Genomic DNA, 17,168 nt, shown 5'->3' with positions numbered 1-17,168 from the left:
TGAGGATAGTCAGACCCAAGAAGAAATCCTTCATTTCAATGCCCTGCTGAGTGAATAATTACCGATAAAAATTCTTAGACGTTTGTAAAATGCTTGTATATGTTGGTGCTGAACTAACTTATTAAATTTGCCATGAAAGTATTTGGTATTAAGATCACCCTCCTAGATCCAATGGCATCTAGACTTCTATTTACAGAAGGCTTTCTCGATTTGAAAGATGGTGCTGCATTCTAACAAAAGAGTCCACAATGCATATATTGCCATCGTTAATGGTTGTTTCAACATCTACAAGGGCTTGGCGAACGTCACGTATATGATGGTAGATGTTACCAAAGGATGATCTATTCCATGACTTGAGTTGCCGCTTAATAGCATCCAAATTGCTCGCAACACGCTGCATTGGACATCCGTAGGTTCGAGAATGCCAAGGTGAAATCACTAATCAATACAAGTTAATTGTTCTTGGAGTTGTGAAAATATAATTATTTGGAATTCGGTGAAGTCAAGAATCGTTTAGTTGGCTGATATAAGCAAGGATGATATTATTTACAAATATGCCTCCGACCACAATATCGTGCTGAATGCTCTCCAATGGCCTAAAATCCAGGCCAATGATCGAAATGCTGAGTAGGGAGGTTTTTCTCAAAAGCTAGTACCAATGAGTGACTCCTGTTGGAAAGTGTGTGTGTGTGTGTGTGTGTGTGAGAGAGAGAGAGAGAGAGAGAGAGAGAGAGAGAGAGAGAGAGAGAGAGAGAGAGAGATGTAACAAATACAGTTCCAAATGAGTCATCACTCAATAATTTTCACTCACTGGTCCCACTAGTCATCCAGTATTTCAACGGAAAGTTCACCCGGTACAACCCAATCATAAATTCACAAAACGAAGATCAGGAGGCAGGGTTTGCATTATGCCAACCCTTTGTGCAAGGAGGTATTGCAATGAACTCATCAAATTCCTTTACATGAACATCACAACATTTCCACTGCAAAGACAATGAACATATGACCCATCAAGACATAAATAGAGAGGGAGAGAGAGGTGGTAATTGGCTTGGGTATAAAGGAAAACATACCCCTTTCATCCTGTCATGAAAAATTGCAGGTCCAGGATGATATTCACATGCAGCGTCATGGTTATCCTTTTCTCTAAAGGTCTTCCCACAGCCTTTGTTTTTGCAGGTCTGAGGCTGGTTGATGTCGATTACCAAACGCGGAGGAGGTTGTGGGGCATTGTCAGCACTATCTGGAAGGGGCACCAGTGGCTTTGCGGGGTTGGTCTTGGTAATCATCGGCCTGACTTGCGAACCTGAAAATGAAACCACCAATCTCCTTAACATTTGGACATGTATCAAAACACTGATACAGAAAGATGTTCAGTCCCAACTTAGTGTCTCAATGAATCTGAGAAGATTCTGTGCCCATTGGTCTTAATAAGAAATATCAGATAGGCTTCAAAAAGAAAATTGTCTTCTCCCATTCTCAATCAATGTAGCCTACCAACAACTGGCTATGGCAACACAAATAATGAAATTTCTAACTAGTCATCAGGGTGGTTGGTTGCTAGGAACATCTGAACTGAAAGCACATATGGTATGCTTGGAATACCATATTGTAGGTCTTGGGTCACCTCCCAAAGAAGAAATGCTGATAAGTATGGTTTTAACCAAGTCGATTCTGAAAATAAATTTTGGTTCCAATAATTATGGTTCCATACATGATTTTATACACACACACATGAACATAGACACAATCCCCCAAGTGCACGCACAAAATTAATAGACAACACATTGTTGGGGCCAGACATCCCCAAAGAACTTCCAGACGAGTGTTTTTGGTGGACAAAACCTCAAGTCACCACCATAAACCCTTGGTTCAAGGCACCAAGTGAATGGAGACTTTTTCGGTGGCTCTCTGGCCCCAGCAAGGCTCAAATCTGGAAGGAGATCTGTCCTTGCCAGACAGTGCCATCCCGGCCAAAAGTTAGCACTGCAGGGGCCAAAACTGTGGATGACTTCCATATCATGGTATCGCCTCACCAGAATTGAGCCCTGGAGGATGCCAAAAATATGGGAGACACCATTCTTTCAAATATCAAAGCACACCGTTCTTGTTAGAAAGTTCTATCTCCACGGGAAATTATCCCTGCTGGTGCCACAATCAATTGGATAGTCTGCCACAATTTGATAAAAGTCTTGCCCCCCCTCTCTCTTCGCCAGCAGCTAATCTACCGTAGTCCATCACCCTCCTGTTTGATCCATTGACCATCATCAATCTCCTAAGCCTTGTCAACTATTTCCACCCCTCTTCATCACCACCAGTGATTGACTGCCGGCATCGTGCCAGCGAACAATGTCTGACAGTCCATCCTCCTGTCTAAACCATCTGTAATGAGAACACAAGGGCACAATCACAAGGCCACTAATGGGCAAAGTACAAGAGCCACTACAGGCAAGCATAACACAATATAGTTCACAACACAAGCCACTGAGTGCTGAGCACAAAATAAAAAATATAATTTTATTAACTCTCAAATGCTGAAGAAAAGCACGAGAAAAAATATGGGAGAGCTCCCATATATATATATATACAACAAAGGAGGAGGAAGAGGGCCGTTGGGCTAGTCCCAATGGCTAAAAAAGACAAAAAAATAAAAAAAAGGCAAAACTGCCCCTAAAGGGCAGGACCTATTACATAAAAAAGACTAAAATGCCCCCAAAAGACATTACCTATTACATAGGTATCAATATAACAAAAAAATAAAAAAGACAAAAAAATAAAAAAGACAAAACTGCCCCTAAAGGGCAGGACCTATTACATAAAAAAGACTAAAATGCCCCCAAAAGACATTACCTATTACATACATATCAATATATATATATATATATATATATATATATATATATATATATATATATATAAAGAGAGAGAGAGAGAGAGAGAGAGAGAGAGTAATGCTACGGTGCTCCCTCAGCACCTACTCCCACCTAGTAGAAACTATATGTGTAAGTTATATATTCTCAATCAGTCTTCATAGATGCATTCAACATAGTTTATTTGATAGGAATCATGCTTTGAATAATGTTTTTTGGACAGAAAATAAGATTTTTTAAGTCTTGAAATTTTGGTACATTAAATAGGAATAGGAATGGAGTAGGGATTGTTATGAGTCGTCAGTTTATAGATAATGTAGTTGAGGTCCGTAGGAAGGGTGATAGAATTTTACTTATTAAATTAATATTAGGTACGGATATTATTAATATTATTAGTGTTTATGCACCTCAAGTAGGTTTAGATGATTCCATTAAGCATGAATTTTGGGAAGATTTAGATGGAGTAGTACAAGGGATATCTTATGGAGAAAAGCTTTTCATCGGCGGTGACCTTAATGGACATGTAGGCATTAGTAGGGATGGATTTGAGAGTACCCATGGAGGCTATGGTATAGGAGAAAAAAATGAAAGTGGAGAAAGGATTTTAGATTTTTGTTTGTCCTATGATATGATCTTAGCAAACACTTGGTTTAGGAAAAGGGAGTCTCACCTAGTAACATTTAAAAGTGGGGTTAATACGAGTCAGATAGATTTTTTCCTACTTAGAAAGAGAGATAGGGGTTGTTGCATCGATTGTAAGGTTATACCGGGAGAAAGTGTAGCTACACAACATAGAGTCTTAATTTTAGATCTTAGAATTAGACAATGCTGCAAAAGGGATAGACATAAGATAGATCCTAGAATTAAGTGGTGGGCACTGAAAGGAGCTAAACAAGGAATGTTTGTAGAGCAGGTAGTTAAGGAAGTTGATTGGTGTCTCGAGGAGGATTCAGAATCAATGTGGAATAAGATAGCGGGTGGCATGAGAAAAGTGGCTAAGGAGGTATTGGGTGAGTCTAAAGGCGGTGCACCACTAGGTAAGGATACATCATGGTGGAACGAGGATGTCAAATTAGCTATTAAGGTTAAAAGAGAGTGTTATAGAAATCTAAGTAAGAGTCGTGATAATGAGAATTTGGAGAAGTATATGATAGCAAAGAAGGAAGCTAAAAAAGTAGTTCGAAACGCGAGGGCTAAGGTATATAAGGAGGTTTATGACAAGTTGGATACCAAAGAAGGCGAGAAGGATATTTATAGGCTTGCAAAGATGAGAGATAGGAAATCGAGGGATTTGGGTATGGTTAGATGTATCAAAGATGAAACGCAAAGGGTTTTAGTCAAAGATGAGGAGATTAAGGAGAGATGGAAAGATTATTTTGATAAGCTATTTAATGATAGTCATGCTCAAGATCTTGGAGACTTCTCCATTCCTTTTCATGAGATAAATCGTGACTTCATGCGCAAGATTCAAAAGAAAGAAATTGCAGAGGCTTTGAAGAAAATGAAATCAAGAAGGGCAGTTGGCCCAGATGGTATACCTATCGAGGCTTGGAAATGCTTGGGAGAGAAATGTTTAGAATGGTTGACAAATCTTTTTAACTTGATTTGGCGAACAAATAAGATGCCTAATGAGTGGAGGAAGAGTACTTTGGTGCCTTTATATAAGAATAAGGGTGATATACAAGATTGCACAAACTATCGTGGTATAAAACTCATGAGTCATACTATGAAACTTTGGGAGAGGGTGATTGAGTCTAGGTTGAGGAAGGTTGTCATGATATCGGAGAATCAATTTGGTTTTATGCCTGGAAGATCAACTATGGAAGCTATACATCTTCTTAGACAACTTATTGAAAGATATAGAGAGAGGAACAAAGATTTGCATATGGTTTTTATTGATTTAGAGAAGGCATACGATAGAGTACCTAGGAACGTTCTCTGGTGGACAATGATGAAGAAAGGTGTTTCTCTCAAGTACATTAGTATAATTAAAGATATGTATGAAGGAGTAGTAACCAATGTCCGCACTTGTGGAGGGGTGACAACCAATTTTCCGATAACGGTTGGGTTACATCAAGGATCTGCTTTAAGCCCTTTTCTATTTGCGATAGTGATGGATGAGCTTACGAGATCAATTCAAGAAAATGTACCGTGGTGTATGTTGTTTGCTGATGATATTGTTTTGATTGATGAGTCTAGAGCTGGGGTTAATACTAAGTTAGAATTATGGAGACAGACATTGGAAGCTAGAGGTTTTAAGTTGAGTAAGAGTAAGACTGAATATATGGAATGTCGGTTTAGTAAGCAACGAAGTAGTGATGGGAGTGTAGTGAAGCTTGGTGAGCAAGAAATACCGGTGAATGATTATTTCAAATATTTGGGATCCATCATTCAAAAGTATGAAAAAATTGATGGAGATGTAAATCATAGGATAAAGGCTGGGTGGATGAAATGGAAAAGTGCAACTGGAGTGCTGTGCGATCGTAGAATGCCATTGCGGTTGAAGGGAAAGTTTTATAGGATGACTATTAGGCCCGCTTTATTATATGGTACGGAATGTTGGGCTGCCAAGAGACATCATATTCAAAAAATGAGTGTAGCTGAGATGCAGATGCTTAGATGGATGTGTGGAAATACAATAAAAGATAAGATTTGGAACGAAGAGATACGTAAGAAGGTAGGTGTTGCACCCATTGAAAATAAGATGCGAGAGAATCGTTTACGGTGGTTTGGGCATATTCGGCGAAAGCCTAATGATGCTCCAGTTAGAAGGTTGGAGAAATGGGAAAATATATTAGTTAAAAGAGGTCGGGGTAGGCCTAGGAAGACTTGGATGGAGATGATAGGAAAGGATATGAATGCTTTGAACCTCACCGAGGACATGGCATTGGATAGAAATGATTGGAGGAAAATGATTCATGTGGAAGACCCAAAATGAATTTCTTTTGTTGGTTCATATTGCTGACCCCAATTGTTTTGGGATGAAGGTGTAGTTGTTGTTGTTGTTTGTATGGGCCGTCGATTTTTTAGGATCTTTAAAAAACTGCATATATGTCACATTCACACGATTCAAAACTTACTTTCTACTAAAAAGGGCATGTGTAGGTGCTCTTGGAGCACCCTATATATATAGTAATGGGTCCATGCTAAACCACGTAATAAATGGGTTTTTCAGGTTTTTTCATTTTATTTTTAAATTCTGACCGTACAGACGTGATCCATGAAATTGATTTTAGAGGGAGCAGCTCTTGAAGTATTTGATTCCAACACATTGGTGGTTTTTTATAAAGTTCAAAAAATCAACAGTCCAAAATCTTTGTAAAATTTTGAGGCTCCAAACATCATTTTTTTCATAAAAAACACATGATCCAGGTGTGGATTCTTAGTAAATCGACCATGCCCAACATATTTATGGGGCCGAAACCGCATAAAAAGCATTGAAGAAGCCCGGAAACCCCATTTAGCATGCGGTTTAGCACCAAATTGGTTTAACACGGATCCACTTTCATATATATATAATCAATTAATACATTTAACACCCCCTTCAATATGACGTTCGACAGTTTGCTTAAAAAAAAGAGAATTAAGGCAATGGTAAGGCTTTAGTGAAGAAGTCGGCAATCTGATATTCTGATGTTACATATGATAACTCAATGGTTCCTTTGAAAAATTCTTCCCGAACATAATGATAGTCCATCTCCATGTGTTTAGTTCGTTCATGGAAGGTGTGACTGCTTGCAATGTATATGACACTTTTGTTGTTGCAACACATCTTCGTAGGTGTAGTAGAGATGTCGATGTCGATGTCAATATCCTTCAATAGACTGCTAAATATACTTGGATGTCCATGTACAATTCTCACTAAGATCTTCATTTAGGAAAGCATTTTTGACAGTTAACTGATAAATCAACCACTTTTTAATAGAGGCTACAACTATGAAAATTCTAAGTTCCTAACACTTGTCATTCTAGCTACGGGTGTAAAGGTTCCATCATAATCAATCTCGTATTCTTGATCATAACCTTTGGCTACTAACCTAGCCTAATATTTTTTTAAAGTTTTATACAATCTTTATAAATAAATTTTTTCTTATTACAAATTTTTTTTCAAAAAAAATGAGATAATTTAAATATACCTTCAATAGAGTAGTGGTTGCTATTGTCTGGTACTAAGCTTCGATAGAAGAAAATGACACCTTTTGTTGCTTCTTACGCCTCTAAGATATAAGAGAATTCTAAAAAAATATACAGTAATATGTAGTAAAAATATGTTCATTAGGATTGTCTCCCCAATCAAAGTTAGTATAAGCAATTAAACTTAAAAACAATAAAGAGGATAGTAAAAGCTCTTTAGTTATAGTCTCTTTAAGTATCTGATGATTCTCATAACGGCAACCACATAGACTCTAGTAGGTGCATGTTGAAATTGACTTGTGTTGTGAACTATGTGTGCTATGTCGAGAGAGACCTAATCAACTGATGGTAAGGCATGGAGTCCTCTAATAGAATGTCATCATTAGCCCTCATTTTTGCATTAATCACTTCAGGAGTGTTTACCACCTTTTCATCTGTTAAACCCGATCTATCAATAACTTCATAAGCGAATTTCATTTGAGACAATACATATCCTCTAGGAGAGTAGGCAATCTCAATACCTAAAAAATATCTTAAAAAACCAAGATCAGATATAGCAAAAGTTTCATTGAGAATATTTTTAAAAAATTCAACCCCATTTTTTTATCGCTACCAGTAATAATCATATCTACATATAAAAGTAAAATAATGATGTTTGTTTCTGCATTCTTGGCAAAAAGATCAATACAAGTATAACATGATATAAAATCAAGATCAATCGTAATTTTACTAAATCGGTCATACAAGGCCTAAGGAGCCTCTTTAAGACTGTGCAAAGCCTTTTTAAGCCTAAGAACTTTACCTTGCTCAACTTCAAGCCCAGACGGAGGGTCCATATACAATTCTCACTAAGATCTTCCTTTAGGAAAGCATTTTTGACATTTAACTTATAAATCAACCACTTTTTAATAGAGGCTACAACTATGAAAGTTCTAAGTTCCTAACACTTGTCATTCTAGCTACAGGTGTAAAGGTTCCATCATAATCAATCTCATATTTTTTATCATAACCTTTGGCTACTAACCTAGCTTAATATTTTTTTAAAGTTTCATATAATCTTTATAAATACATTTTTTCTCATTATTTTTTTTCAAAAAAGAAAAATGAGATAATTTAAATATACTTGGATGTCCTATTTCAATATTTTTCTCTTATGCATAGTTACAAAAAAGTGTTTATTAGAATACACAAAAAGTTCAAGTAGTATAAATCTCCCCTTTTATGACCTTTCCCAATTAGCTTTCCTCTGCACCAAGCAACCCTTGGATAAGAAGGAGATTCCATACCCATGATCGAAATTTGAGAAACCAAAAGCAAATTTAATTTTAATTTTGAAATAACTTTAACTTTTGGAACAAAGAAATTTTTAGAATTATTTTTTAAATCCTCAATACTAGTGATACCCGCAGTAGAAACACTGGAAAAGTTTTTATTGGTGCGACAATTTGATAATACAACACATTAGGTGTCATGTGAAAAGAAGCCCCCGAGTGAAAGATCCAATATGTCATACCCGGAGGAGAAGTGAATGACACGATGACTCCCAAAGTAGATGTCTTCAAGAATTGTAGAAGAGCATCCACCAATTGTACAAAAGATAGATCCTTAAGTATACCACCTCTTTTGTTATTGGCCTCACTACTAGTTTTGGATGAAGTGTCTAGAATGAGATATGCGGAAATACAAATTACAAGTGATAACACTTGAGGATTCAATAGAGAACAAAGTATCACAAGCACATAAAGTGCAAATACACAAACCCACTAAGGGCAAATGCTAAAAGGCAAAAGAAGAATATTATTAAAGAGAAAAAGTGAGAGAACACACCCATAGAATGAGGGAGAACACCCCTTTATATACATGATGAAAGAAGGAGAGAGAGGGGGTCATTAGGGCTCCCACTAGATAGATGTTGGGGGAGCCTCAACAATCATATTAATGATCGTTGGGGACCCCCAACGTCTATACAAGTGGGCCCTCAAATGGTCCTTAAAAGTGAAAGAAATAAAAAAATCCTAAATACGTTTTACACAACTTATATTACATTGTGAAAAGACCAAAATACCCCTATCGGGTATTTTGGAGTAAATACCCCTATCGGGTATTTTGGAGTAAATAGGAAACAATATATATATATATATATATATATATATATATATATATATATATATATATATATATATATATATATATATATATATTAACACCCCTCCTCAAACTTTACGGGGAGAAGACCGAAAGTTAGATAAGGAGAAACAAAAAACGAGGGGTTGGAAGCGCTTTGGTGAAGAAGTCAGCCAACTGATATTCTGATGTGACATAAGGCAAGGTAATAGTTTCTCTTAGGTATTCATCTCGAACACAGTGACAGTCCATTTCAATATGTTTGGTGCACTCATGAAATGTATGATTGCTTGCAATGTAGATCACACTTTTGTTGTCACAGCACATCTTTGAAGGAGTTGAGATGATAATCCCCATATCGCAAAAAAAACTTATAAGCCATACAATCTCTATGGTTGTAGTTGCCATGATACGATATTCAGCTTCTGATGATGACAAAGATACATTTTGCTACTTCTTGCACCTCTAAGAAATAAGTGAATCTCCTAAAAAAATATAAAACCAGTAGTTGAGATTCAATCATTGAGATTACCTTCCCAATCTGCATGAGTACAAGCAGTTAAGTCAAAAGATGAGGAAGAGGATAAGAAAAGCCCTTTTGAAATAGTGTTCTTGATGTATCGCACAGTTCTCATAACAACTGCCATATGAACCATCGTAGGAGCATGCTGAAACTGGCTTACGGTATGAACAAACATGAGCAATATCCGGTCGAGTGATGGATAAATAAGAGATCCAATTAATTGTCCATAAGGAGTAGGATCATCAAGTAGAACGTCATCTTCAAGTCTTAATTTTGCATTTATAACTTCCGAAGTTTCTACTTTCTTTTCATTTGAAATTCCCGACATAGCACAAATATCTGCAATCAACTTCATTTGGGATAGAATGTATCCGCTATGTGAATAAGCCACCTAAATTCCTAAAAAATACCTTAAGAAACCCAAGTCAAACAAATCAAAAATTTTCTTTAACATAGACTTAGTGTTATTTACTCCTTTGTCACTTCCCGTGATGATCATATCAACATAAAGAAGAAAAATTACAATAGAATCACTTGTTTTCTTAACAAAGAGAGCAGTGTCAGTATAGCAAGAAACAAAACCCAAATTAATTAATACATTACTAAATTGATCATACCAAGCTTTAGGAGCTTGTTTAAGATCATATAATGTCTTTTTTAATTTCAAAACTTTTCCATTCAAATTCATGCCAGGAGGAAGATCCATATAAACTTCTTCACCAAGATCTCCATTTAAAAAAAGCATTTTTAATATCAAGTTGATAAATAGGCTATTTTTTAATAGATGCAATAGTAATAAGGGCTCGAACACTTGTCATTTGAGCAACCGAGGCAAACGTTTCATCATAATCTACTCCATATTCTTGAGCATATCCTTTGGCTACCAATTTAGCCTTATATCTTTCTAAAGAACCATCACTTTTAGTTTTTACCTTAAAAACCCATCTACATCCTATAAGTTTTTTTTCTTTATGGAGGATTAACTATTTCTCAAGTTTGAGCTTTCTTAAGTGCATTAAGTTCAAATTCCATGGCTTCATTCCAACGTGGATATTGTTTGGTATCATTATAATGAGATAGTTCATAAAAAAAATGAATGGCTATCAAGCAAGCTCTAAAATTTAGAGAAAAAGAGTCATAACATACAAATTTATTTGGTGATTTAGAAATACGATTTGATCTTCTTTGTAAAAATTCTTCTAAAGATGTGTTTTGAGAGAATTTGTCAAAAGCACATGAATGAATACTTTCATTTCTTTTAGTATAAACTTGTGTATTACTTGTTATATGTTCATCTACATTTTCATGTAAATGATTTTCATCATTATTAAGAGCCTCAAAAGTCTCAATAGAATTAGATTCATCTTTTTGGGGTAGTAAATCAAATAAGGAGTAATCAATGTTTTCTTTTGGTTCATTATTTTCAAAACCATTTTCTTCTTCAAGAAAGGTAACATCCTTTGAAATATAAAGTTTATTATTTATTAAGTCAGTATCCTTTTTGGTTTTCACCATATCCTAAGAAGACACACTCAATAGCCTTTGGAGAAAGCTTATCATTCTTGTGAGTAAGAACATAACATTTGCAACAAAAAATTCTTAGTTTTTTAAAATCCGGAGTCATGTTATAAAGTTTTTCAAAAGAAGAAACATTGTTTAAAGATGATGAAGGAGTTCTATTAATTAAATATGTTGAAGTTAGAACGGCTTCAACCCAAAATGATTTTAGAATATTTTTTAAAATCAAGAGAGTCCTAGTTGTTTCTATTCTATGTCTATATTTTCTTTCCGCTAGGCCATTTTGTTGCGGAGTATTGGGACAAGATCTTTAATGACAAATCTCATTTTGTCGTAAATAAGTTTGAAATTCATTTGACATATATTCTCCTCCTAAATCCGATCTTAGAATTGAGAAATTACTTAGAAATTTATTCTTAATTATTGCCTGAAATTCTTTAAAGGAAAACACATCAAATTTTCGATTTAGGAAGTAGATCCATGTGTATCTAGTAAAATCATCCACAAAAATTATATAATACGAAAAACCTCCCTTAGATATGACAGGTGAAGGACCCCATACATCGGAATGAACCAATTCAAATGGTTGTGTGGAGACAAAACTTCTTTGAGGAAATGGAATAGCTTTTAATTTAACAAATATGCAATCTTTACAAGTCATGACTTTTTCATTACAAGTATTTCCCAAAAAGGAGAAAGAAACATCTTTGAAAAATTCAAGTGACTGTCTCTTGTGCCAAACTTCAATACTTTTGACATTTACAAAGTTACAAAATGACTTGAATGATAGAGTAAAAAAATCTATAAAATATAGATCATCCCTCCTATAGCCTTGCCCAATCAGCTTCCCTGATCGAAGATCCTGCACGGTGCAATCTTTAGGTGAGAAAGAGACTTGGCAACCATGATCGGTAATTTGAGACACTGAAAATGTATTTAAATTGATTTTTGGAACCATCCTTATTTTTGGAACAAAAAAATATTGAGAATATTTTAAATTAAGTGCTCCAATGTTTTCAATTTTTAAAGAAGTCTCATCGGCCATTAAAACATAAGACAATGTGGGGTTGGAATAGACATTAGAAAGAATGTTTTTATGTGGTGTCATATGAAAAGAAGCACCTGAGTCTAGAATCAACATACTTAAAGGAGATGATGAAGATGCGATGGCGGTAGCTGAAGCAAAAGAAGACTTAAGAAGATGTTGAAGTGCTTTCGAAATTTGATTGAGAGTATCTTTAATGTCTCCTCCATTGTTGTTCACTTCTTCTTTCTTTGGAACATTTTCACCAACCGAAGTCACCTTTCCTTTAAGCTTTGGGCAAACCGGTCTAATATGTCCCAGTTCATTATAATAGTGACAACACCCTTTCTAAACCGATTATTATTTTTGGTAAAGTGGGGAGGCCTATATGCTTTAACATTGGATCCCGACCTAGTAACGGCCAAGATTTCATCATTTTTATGAGTCATACAAAGACGAGTTTCCTCTTGGCATACTTCGGCAAGGGCATCTTCAATAGGTAAGGCTTTGCTTTTTTGAAGAAGGGATGCCCTTGTTCAAATTCCGGTCTAAGACCGTAAAGAAATTGAAAGAAATGTTCTTTTTCGATTTGTTCTCTTCTCATTTCAATATCTTTCGAAGCCACTCACTTGGGCTCAAGAAGAGCAAGTTCATCCCAAAGGAGAGACAAGGCACTAAAATAATCTCAGACACTCATGTCCCCTTGTTTAGTTGGTCTAATTTTTTCTTGACAAAAAAATTGTCTAGCTAGATCCTTTTGGGTATACATACCCTTAAGAAAGAACCAAGCTTCATTGGCTCTTCTAAACTTAGCAATGTTTGCACAAATTTTTATGTCAATATTGTTCATGAACCACGCCAAAATTTTGGCGTAATTATTTTTTCAATCATCTACCTTTGTTTGATACTCATTAATAGCTTTAATCTAGTCTTCATCATCAAGAGCTTTTTCAACACCACCTTCGATTTTTGGTGAGCTTCAATGTTGGTTCAAGAGTGGTCCCCATCACGAAGCCCCAAAGTTTCTTTCCACGAAGATGATTCTCCATAACCAATGCCCACATCAAATAATTTGATCCGTTGAGCATGAAGGAGAGCTCTACTCTTGAGTCATGCTCCATGTTGAAGAAGACGGTAGAGGTGAGGAGAGAGAAAGAACTTAGATAAAAAAAAAGGGCTTAAAAGAAATCTTCTAAGATTACAAGGAACCCAAATGGCTCTAATATCATTTAATGAGATATGCGAAAATACAAATTACAAGTGATAACACTTGAGGATTCAACAGAGAACAAAGTATCACAAGCACATAAAGTGCAAATACACAAACTCACTAAGGGGAAATGCCAAAAGGCAAAAGAAGAATATTATTAAAGAGAAAAAGTGAGAGAACACACCCATAGAATGAAGGGGAACACCCCCCTTTATATACATGATGAAAGAAGGAGAGAGAGGGGGCCATTAGGGCTCCCACTAGATAGACGTTGGGGAGCCCCAACCTATATACAAGTCAATGGTCCCTAAAAGTGGAAAAATAAAAAATTAAGAAATAAAAAAATCCTAAATAAGTTGTACACAACTTATATTACATGGTAAAAAGACCAAAATACCCCTATTGGGTATTTTGGAGTAAATAGGAAACAATATATATATATATATAATAATAATAATAATAATAATAATAATAACAGTGTCTCCAACTGAAGCCACCTTAGTTTTCAATTTTGGGCAAGCCGGCTTGATATGGCCTGACTCATTGCAAAAGTGACATATAATCTTTCTTTGACCTCCATTTTGCTTTCTAAAGTATGGTGGTATATAAGTCTTGGCAAGAACGACGTCATTGGTCTTTTCTTCCTTGTCTTCCTTTAATCTTCCTTCCTCCATACTCAACTCAGAGAGATTCTCATGGAGAGAAGGAACCTTTGATTTGTAGAGTAACATCATTCTTATTCTCTCAAACTCAGACCTTAAACCATTAAGGAACATGAAGAATTGTTCGCTTTTGAGTTGTGATCGTCTTAGGCAATGATCTCCAATAGTTTCTTACTTGAGTTCCAAGACAACAACTCTCTCCAAAGGAGGGTCATCTCGTTGTAGTAATCCCAGAATGATTTATCACCTTGCCTCAAAGACATCATTCTTTTGTAGAGATCCCACCAATGAGCCATGTCTTTCATGGTATACATGTCTCTTAGGAACTTTGGACTATGCCACACTATCAAGAATAGAAGCGACCATGCTACTCACGATCCATGCCAATATTTTGGCATTGTCCATCCGCCACTCCATGTGATTTTTCTCAAACTCAAGGGTGGCGACCTTATTTTCATCGAGAAATTTAATGTTCCCATTCTCAAATTTTATGAATGAGTTGGAACCAGAGTTACTGGAAGCACCTATACAGTAGGGGAAGTGCGCTTCCCTGATACGCGTTTCAAAAACGCGAAACGCCGTGCTTCCGAAATGCGCGGGGAAGCATCCCTTTTTTTGGGAGAAAGCATGCTTCCCTCTTTTTTTTATTTTTTATTTATTTTTTCTTTTTTTTTGCTTCCCCCTCGCTTCCTAGGTCGCTTCCGAGACGGTTCATGATTCGCTTCTAAGTCGTCCCATGCTTCCCGCTTTCTAAAATTTTGAAAGTGCCTCGCTTCCCGTATCGCTTCCCGCTTCCTCGACCGGCAACCATGGTTGGAACTCTGAACACTCACCCTCAATGTACTTGACGAGTCCTTTGGATAAGATGTGATTCTCCATAGTAGAGGCTCAAGTGTGGTAGTTGGAGCCATTTAACGTGATGAGCATGACGAACATAGACTCCTCTATAATGCACAAGCAATGAAGAGACAAGATCAATTTGTTAAATATGTATATGTAAATGAATATATTTCTGTACTGTATTGTACCACTTGTACAGCATACTGTATTGTATTGTACTACTGTACTGTATTGTACAACATATTGTACTGTATTGTACTGTATTGTACAACATACTGTACTGTATTGTACTATTGTACTGTATTGTACCACTCGTACAACATATAAATATCAATGGAAAGGGGAGAAGACATCATTGCCGCCCAACATTTTTTTTTTCTCTTCCCTCTTACCTCTCTCTCTATCTCTTGCTACGATAGTAAGGTGACTCCCACATCTGATTTCTCACATGGTATCAGAGCCAAGGGCGTGGTAATCACGATCATCTGGAAGGCCCCTAAGGACCTTGACGTGCGTTTTTGGGCGTTCTCAAGGAAAGTGTTTTTTTTTTTTCATATTTTCTCTGTTGTTTCTCCGTTGAATCACTATATTTCGACGTCGTTTCTTCATTTCCTCATATCGTGCATCTTTTCCTTCTTACATATTCTGTTATCCCCAATTTTATCAACCCTAATTTCTGTTTTCCCCAAATTTGGGAACCCTCATTTCTCAAAAGTGCCTCTTTTCTCAAACTTCTTGTGATTTCTTATCTATTTCTTGCAATATAGTTGATAAATCGTACATTCTGCATGATTAACTAAAAAAATCGTGATTTCCAAAACTCAAAAATTTCTGTCCGTACGGTTCTGTCCGTACAACCTACGAATTTCTGTCGTGCTGTTTGATTCATCTTTGATCTTCTTCCTTATGGATTCTAAAATCAGCCCCGGATTTCTTTCTCAACTTGTTTCTCACAAATTAACTCATGATAACTACTTACTTTGGAAACGCCAAATTCTGCCGTTTATCCGAAGTCATGGTCTTTCCGGGCATCTGGATGGGGGATCACCCGCCCCACCTATGACTATTACGCAAGAGGTAACTGGTAATGATGGGAAGGTGAGTTGCATTGCTATTCCAAATCCTGCGTATGATGTTTGGTTTCAGAAGGACCAATCTGTGGTTGCCTATTTGACTGCCACGTTATCTGATCGTATATTACAAACTATCTCTGACCATTTTACTGCTGCAGAACTATGGAGACATCTTGCTCACTCTTATTCACAGGTTTCTGAATCACGTGCACTTCAACTGAAATGGCAGTTCCAATCTATGCGAAAGGGAACTAAGACCATTACTGAATTTCTAGGGGATATCAAAATTATCATTGATCAGTTGGCCGCTATTGGATATCCTGTTTCTGACAGAGATGTTGTTCAGTAGGTATTGGGAAGCCTTGGGCCCCAATATCGTATGTTTTGCACTGCATTACAGGTTGCCTCTACACTTCCATGCTTTGAGGATTTACAGGCCAAACTCCTACAGTATGAAGTTAGTTTGACTCAAGATCATCTTATTGATGATCCTCATCCTGTCATGTTTACATCTGGGTCTACCTCATTTCGTCCACCTGCTGCTCATATGGGCCGTGGAGGACTCCTTCCTACTCCTACTGCTCCACCTGCCACTAGAGGTACCCGTGTCCCTACTTGCTTCCATTGCAACAAGCGTGGCCATGTGAAAGCAGATTGTTGGCACAACCCACAGAATTGCAACAAGGCAGGGAGGCCAGGACCAAGAGCTGGACAGATGAATGTTAGACAGTTTCAGGGGCAGCCGCAGGGAAATTTTCGAGCACAACAGGGTACTGATCAGGGACAGAGTGCAGGGTTGCCACATGATGTGCAACAAATTCTGATGACTGCATTTAACAACATGAATTTGCGTCAGAATGATGATGGAGTTTGGTATATTGATTCTGGAGCAGCCGCACATGTTACTTCTGATGCAGGTAAACTTTCCAACATGGTTCCTTATATTGGCACTGGCACTATTGTCACGGGAGATGGTTCCCACCACCCTATTTCTCATACTGGAAATGCATCTCTCTCTTTGTCACAATCTACACTACCATTGAAAAATGTCTTACTCACTCCTGCCATTGAGAAAAACATTTTATCTGTTTCTAAATTGGTTGATGAAACAAATTCATCCATGGAATTTACTGTCTTCTGTTTGTCTTAAGGACCTTCGAACCAAGAAGATGCTCGCTAAGGGTGAACGA

At 36.7% G+C, this 17,168-nt stretch overlaps 1 protein-coding gene across 2 annotated transcripts in view; it reads right to left on the bottom strand.

The window, feature by feature from the left end:
• Positions 1-763: 763 nt before the first annotated feature.
• The window catches only part of PBS2 (cysteine and histidine-rich domain-containing protein RAR1), a 44,429-nt gene continuing 28,024 nt past the window's right edge, over positions 764-17,168 (bottom strand). For both annotated transcript variants that reach the window (XM_090014968.1, XM_090014967.1), the window contains exons 4-5: positions 1,074-1,306; positions 764-983 (exon numbers count right to left, since the gene is read on the bottom strand). In XM_090014968.1, the coding sequence (XP_089871094.1) occupies positions 888-983; positions 1,074-1,306 (329 nt within the window). In that variant the 3' untranslated portion in view covers positions 764-887. The remainder of the gene's footprint in view (positions 984-1,073; positions 1,307-17,168) is intronic.

Source organism: Nuphar pumila, chromosome 7, assembly GCF_984573655.1.
Source record: "Nuphar pumila chromosome 7, dmNupPumi1.hap1.1, whole genome shotgun sequence".
Taxonomy (NCBI): Eukaryota; Viridiplantae; Streptophyta; class Magnoliopsida; order Nymphaeales; family Nymphaeaceae; genus Nuphar; species Nuphar pumila.
This window is presented reverse-complemented; position numbering and strand designations above follow the sequence as displayed.